The 930-nt window shown below is 53.4% G+C and overlaps 1 protein-coding gene across 1 annotated transcript in view; it reads left to right on the forward strand.

Moving 5' to 3' along the window:
- The first annotated feature begins 716 nt into the window (after positions 1-716).
- THEGL (theg spermatid protein like) overlaps positions 717-930 on the forward strand; it is a 25,026-nt gene continuing 24,812 nt past the window's right edge. Inside the window, exon 1 of the mRNA XM_026653284.1 lies at positions 717-864. Coding sequence (XP_026509069.1) covers positions 717-864 — 148 coding nt within the window. The remainder of the gene's footprint in view (positions 865-930) is intronic.

The following is a 930-nucleotide window of genomic DNA, read 5'->3' on the forward strand; positions in this document are numbered from 1 at the left end:
GCCTCATCTGGAGTACTGTGTCCAGTTTTGGGCCCCACACTACAAGAAGGATGTGGAAAAATTGGAAAGAGTCCAGCAGAGGGCAACAAAAATGATTAGGGGGCTGGAGCACATGACTTATGAGGAGAGGCTGAGGGAACCGGGATTATTTAGTCTGTAGAACAGAAGAATGAGGGGGGATTTGATAGTGGCTTCCAACTACCTGAAAGGGGGTTCCAAAGAGGATGGATCTAGACTGTTCTCAGTGGTGGCAGAAGACAGAACAAGGAGTAATGGTCTCAAGTTGCAGTGGGGGTGGTTTAGGTTGGATATTTGGAAAAACTTTTTCACTAGGAGGGTGGTGGAGCACTGGAATGGGTTACCTAGGGAGGTGGTGGAATCTCCTTCCTTAGAGGTTTTTAAGGTCAGGCTTGACAAAGCCCTGGCTGGGATGATTTAGTTGAGGATTGGTCCTGCTTTGAGCAGGGGGTTGGACTAGATGACCTCCTGAGGTCCCTTCCAACCCTGATATTCTATGATTCCAAGATCCACCCCCAAGTAGATTGGGCAGTTCCCTTTTCCCCTCAGGTTCTTAAGTCCAGCAACCCAAAAATCCCTTTCATATGCCCGACCCTTCTCTGCACCCCACTCACAGTTGCTGTTCTTGGTCAGTGCAGACCCAGAGTTCAGAGGTGCATCTGCAGAGTTCACCTCCCGCCCTGGGTGGGGGGGTAAAGATGTACCTTACTCGCTCCGCTCACCGGCCACCTGCTCACCACTGTCGCCGCACCTCTCCACTAGCTGTCCTGCTGGCCACTTATTACGCCTCTCCACCGCCCCCTGCGGGCTGCTCGTCACGCCTCTCTGCCGCCATCCTGCTGTTCGGTCATCACGCCTCTCTGCCGCCATCCTGCTGTTCGGTCATCACGCCTCTCTGCCGCCATCCTGCTG

The sequence above is a fragment of the Terrapene carolina genome, unplaced genomic scaffold, assembly GCF_002925995.2.
Source record: "Terrapene carolina triunguis isolate 2854851 unplaced genomic scaffold, T_m_triunguis-2.0 Scaffold136, whole genome shotgun sequence".
Lineage (NCBI taxonomy): Eukaryota > Metazoa > Chordata > Testudines > Emydidae > Terrapene > Terrapene triunguis.